This window comes from Apium graveolens, chromosome 11, assembly GCF_009905375.1.
Source record: "Apium graveolens cultivar Ventura chromosome 11, ASM990537v1, whole genome shotgun sequence".
Lineage (NCBI taxonomy): Eukaryota > Viridiplantae > Streptophyta > Magnoliopsida > Apiales > Apiaceae > Apium > Apium graveolens.
Window position 1 is genome coordinate 185,846,611 of NC_133657.1, and position 5,800 is coordinate 185,852,410.

General features: G+C 40.9%; 1 protein-coding gene across 1 annotated transcript; it reads left to right on the top strand.

Moving 5' to 3' along the window:
* Positions 1–647: 647 nt before the first annotated feature.
* Positions 648–3,761, top strand: LOC141696257 (uncharacterized). Its single transcript, XM_074500423.1, has 2 exons — positions 648–1,070; positions 3,003–3,761. The coding sequence occupies exons 1-2, from the start codon at positions 648–650 to the stop codon at positions 3,759–3,761; spliced, it is 1,182 nt and encodes a 393-aa protein (XP_074356524.1).
* The last annotated feature ends 2,039 nt before the right edge of the window (positions 3,762–5,800 follow it).

Here is a 5,800-nt window from a genome sequence, read left to right on the forward strand (position 1 = left end):
TCTATGGGTTCGGACACAACTTAGTCCCGATCCAAGGGACTTTGTATCTACCTATCATTTTGGGAACTGCTCCTAACCAAGTAACTCATGTCATAAAGTTCTATGTCATCAACACTCCTTCATCATACAATAGAATCATCGGCAGGTCAGCTCTAACCATGATGCAAGCGATAACTTCAATCTCCCATCTCAAAATAAAGTTCCCAACCCCGACAGGAGTCGAGGAGATAAAAGGAGATTATGGAGTTGCTAAAACATGTTAGAGCCAGGGGTTAGTCATGGCAGAAATCCACCAGGACAACAAAAGGAAGGCCACGGTCTTTTGCAAACAGCAAAGCATCAAAAAGCACCGACCCCGGCCAAGGAAAGAAACAACAAAAGAGGTAAAATCATTGAATCAATTCCAGACCAAGAAGAAAACATACCAAGTCCACAAGGACCGGCAAGCAACCAAGTCATCTTAGTCGACAAAGCAAATCAGGTCCTAGACCAAGCTAATCCTACCATGCAAGCAAACAAAGAAAAAGAATCAGAACAAGTAAACTTCTACCTGAAGAAGAACTCTGAAGCCCGAATTCATCAAATGGTCTCAAACAAAGAACAAGCAAAAATTGAAGCTACAGTTGAAACGGAAGAAGTACAGGTTGATGAAGGCAATCCTAAAAAAGGTGAAAGTTGGGTCAGGACACGAAGAATCCTTCAAAGAAAGACTAGTGTCCTTTCTCCGGGAGTACAAACATGTTTTTGCCTGGAATCCAAGAGACATGCCCGGACTACACGAGTCCATAGCAATGCACAACTTGGATGTTAACCCCAATAAAAAACCCGTCAAGCAGAAGCGAAGGAATTTTGCCCCGGAGAGGCAAAGAGCCATAGACGAAAAAGTGGAGAAATTATTTAAAGCAGGAATCAACAAAAAAATCAAATACCCACAGTGGCTAGCTAATGTTGTCATGGTGAAGAAGTCCAACGGCAAATGGAGAATATGTGTAGACTACACTGATTTCAATGATGCATGCCCGAAGGACCCATACCCTCTCCCCAATATTGATCAATTGATAGATGCCACAGTTAGTCGCTAAACACGCGCTAATAATACACGCAAGTATACGAGTTTGCAAGTAGTATATAATCTTTTCTAGTTCGTTCTGTATTGGTTAACTAATAAATTCACGCACTTAAGCAACAATGTATGGTTATTATTCAATGCTAAGATGATAACAATTTGAGGTTGTTATTAACTAAGGATTAAACTAATAATTATAACTACAAGAATTAAAATTGACTGAATGAATATATATGACAAACATGGGATTCTAACTTCATTAAATACTTCATTCAATAGCCTTATCGTTCTTAACCTTAACATGCGATGGTGATGACACTAATCAGACAATACGAAACTGATAAACGCCAACTTTCGTTGCACGAGTACCATACTACCAGACATCCATAAAAGAGATAAAAGCTGAATATACACCAATTATATTGAGACCCTATATGTCTATAGAACTTGACAACATAACGGTTTAAGCACAAGTTAATTATCTTGATTAAATAGGGCAAGTAAGATGGTTAAAATTACCTACGAATCATGTATAACAAATACATGAACCTATGCAAGCATGGCAAGTTCTAAGTCCTTAAATTCACTTTCGCTTCATTAATAATTAACACACTATCTTATAAGTCTGCGGCGCTCATAAGACGAATATGCACAACCAATACTAGGCTATCAATTAATAAATAAATCCGCTAGAACCCCACGATAATGATTAGCCCATAATCAGACTCATCATCAACGTGGGTTCCGATGAAATCATGATATAACAAACGTAGTCTTTATAACGAATAAATAATAGAGTATAACACAAGAGTATAGGTTCAATAAAACAAGAAACGAGCATCCAAAATTACAACTCAAAACAAAGATTCACAAGAATAAACTAGATCGTCTTCGCCTTTATTGATCCGTGCTATAGATCTCTTATCGTCTTCTCCTTAGCTCTGAAGTGTCTCTTTTTTTATCAAAAATGACCTAAAGTTGATTATATAGCAGCCCCATGCAGTGTAGAACTCTTTCTCTCAGAAACCAAGTAGAAACAGGAATCTGTCATCCCGACACGGCACGGCCGCGCGCTTGATCAGCGCGGGCGCGCTGACTTCCTGAACTCTGGCGCGGCCACGCGCTTGATCAGCGCGGGCGCGCTGGGCTTCTGCCAAAAACAATTTCCTTTATTTTCCTTGCAACTTCGAGCCGACTTTCAATGAGCTTTTATTCCAACACCACCTAGACACTATATTAGCACCAAAACAATGCTAATTCAGCTGATTTACAGATTAATGCCTGAAATGCAAAAACACTAGAAAACACGTTAGAACACTTAATAACTTGAGTACAAATACATCAATTCAAAGCTTATTAGAGCATAATAGAGTGTCATAATTGCCACTCAACAGCCACCTCCGGACACATCATGCTAAGTTTCATGGACGCCTTCTCCGGGTACAACCAGATCAAGATGAACCCGGAGGAGATACCTAAGACATCATTCATAACTCACAGAGCAATCTATGCTTATGTGAGGTTACCATTCGGACTGACAAACGCAGGATCCACTTAACAAAGATCCATAAACAAGATATTCAAGTCCCAAATCGGGAGGAACTTGGAGTGTTAGGTCGATGACATGATTTCCAAATCAACAACTATACCAAGACACGTAGAAGATCTGAAAGAGTGCTTTGACAACCTGAGGAATAATCAACTTAAGCTGAATCCGGAGAAATGTACCTTCTGAGTAGGAGCAGGCAAGTTCTTAGGATTCATGATCAGCAACCGAGGAATAGAAGCTAATTCGGAGAAGATAAAAGCAATCCAGGAGATGAGGGCTCCCATGATCCAGAAAGATGTGTAGAAGCTAGCAGCTTCCCTAGCAGCACTCAGGAGATTTGTCTCCAAACTAGCAAAGAGGTACTTACCATTCTTCAATTTACTCAAGGGAGTAAGCAACAAGAAAGAGGTAAACTGGAGTCCAGAGTGCCAAAAGGCATTTGAGGAAATCAAGTCCTACATTTCTCAGCCATCAGTCCTAACTAAAGCTCAACCAGGAGAGCCTCTCTACTTATACTTATCAGCGGGAGCACAAGCAGTAGGAGCTGCCCTAATCAGGGAAGAAAATGGCAAACAGCAACCAGTTTACTATGTAAGCCAAGTTCTTAAAGATGCGGAAAATAGATACCCAAGACTGGAGAATTTTGCCTTCGCCTTAGTAACAACTTTAAGAAAACTCAGGCACTACTTCCAAGGAAGAGAAATCAGAGTGGTCACAAATCAGCCTCTTAGAAAGATAATTCACAAGCCATATGTCTCGAGAAGGCTAGTCGATTGGGTTGTGGAGTTAAGCCAGTTCAATTTAAGTTTTATTCCCAGGACAGCCATTAAAGCTCAAATACTTGCAGATTTCATAATCGAATGCAACTTCCCAGAAGAAGAGCCAAAACCAATGAACATAGATCCGGAGACAAACCAAGATGCAAATCCGGGAGCCTGGACCTTGAAAGTAGATGGTTCTTCAATAGCCGAGAGCTCGGGAGCCGGACTCATACTAAAAAGTCCTGAAGAATTCACTATTCAAACAGCTATATCTTTCAGTTTCCCGGCAACCAACAACCAGGCGGAATATGAAGCACTGATTGCAGGATTAAAGCTCTCCAGGACCCTGAGGGTCCGGGACTTAAAAATCTACAGCGGCTCCTAGATAGTGGTCAAACAAATAAACGGAGAATACATAGCAAAGGACCCTATTTTGACAAAGTATCAGGCACTGGTTCAAAGTTACCTAGCTTCAATCCCGAAGTATCAAGTCCTGTAGATATGTAGAGAAGAAAATGAGGAAGCAGATATTCTGTCCAAGTTAGTCCGGAACTCATCAGACCTGGACTGCTCAGTTTACTTTAAACTCCACAAACCATCTATTGATTCCGGAGAAGTCTTAAAGATCGAAAGTAACCAGAACTAGATGACTCATTTCATCAACTACTTAGAGAAAGGGGAGCTTCCAGAAGATAAAGAAAAGGCCCAAAGACTGAAAGCCAAAGCAGCTAAGTTCTTCATCGAAGAAGGACTACTTTACCGTAGGACTTTCTCATCTCCTATCCTGAAATGCGTTGGCCCAGAAGAAGCAAAGTACTGTTTGATGGAAGTACATGAAGGGATATGCGGAGATCACATGTCTGCAAAGGCCCTAGCTTATAAGATCATAAGGCAAGGTTACTACTGGCCAACTATTCACTAGGATGCAATGGAGTTCGTGAAAAAATGCAAGGAATGCCAACTCTTCAGCAATGTGTCCTGGATCAGCCCAGTCCTACCTTTCTCAGTCCTATCACCAATCCCCTTTGATGTCTGGGGTATTGACATAATGGGACCCTTTCCCCGGGCCAAAGGAGACCTCAGGTACTTATTAGTTTCAATTGATTATATGACCAAATGGGTTGAAGCGAAAGCAATGAGGACCATAAATCAGCAGGACTGCATAAAGTTTATGGACAATATTTTGATGAGGTTCGGGATTCCAAGAGTCCTAGTATCAGATAACGGACCATAGTTCATCGGATCAGAATTCGAGTCCTACCTTTCAGGAGCACGAGATCAAGCACGGAAAATCATCAGTAGCATATCCCCAAGGAAATGGGCAAGTAGAAGTCACCAACAGAATCCTGCTCCGGGGTATTGAAAAGAGACTCAAAGAAAGCAAGAGCAAATGGCCAGAAGAACTACCAAGCTTACTATGGTCCTACAGGACAATCACCGGGGAGATTCCATTCAAACTAGCTTATGGCACATAGGCAATGCTTCCTGTTGAGGTGGGATCTCCCTCTCACAGAGCAATAAACTTTGATGAAGAAGCCAACAAAGAAGGACTCAGAACAAATATGGAGTTGATCGATGATGTGACGGCCTCAACCCCGGGGTCAGGAGTTGACGTCACTAAACAAAATTACCAAAAATATAAACAACAAAATTATTATTAAAATATACTAACTTGACCCCGAACCAAGATCCGATTCAGGTTCAATTATAATTCAGGTTCTCATTATTACAAACTCTTTATTCAACATCTAAGACACACAAACTTTATTCAGCAACTCCTCAGACCTCATGGTCTGATACAAACTACCTCAGAGGAGCCGGGTCCAGTAGGGGCGGGAACATAGGTCGGTCTGACTGATCTTCTAGGCATCTGCGAAATATACATAACAGTTTGCAAGGGTGAGCATAATCGCTCAGCAGTACCAAAATATGAATAACATGATAAATCAGTAATGCAACAATAATAGGAACAGAACTGTAATTATGATATCAACATTATACAACAAAATTTAGAGAAAAACTGGATTTCGCTAACTAGCATGCTTCATTAAAACAACGTAGCAGTGTGCTGTAAAAACACCAGAGTCCAATTTTAGCATACTAGTCACTTTTATAAAATCACTGTACCAATTACCCGTACTCTTACAGGAATCAAAAAATCCAAATCAGATACGTATGGATATGTGAAGACAGCTGATCAGGCTATCAACACTAGACGGCTCCAACTGCCATCTTATTCATGGCTCCAACTGCCATTTCAATTACCTGTTCCGGAACTCAGAGACTAGCTAGGTCTCTGACCTGCTGGACTAATCGGTTATACAGTGCGCGCAACCGAATTAGCCTCTTACGCCAACTAAATAGGCCTACTCTGGCCCCAACCTATCCCATATCTGATCATTTTAATCCAGTTTTCAAAATCAT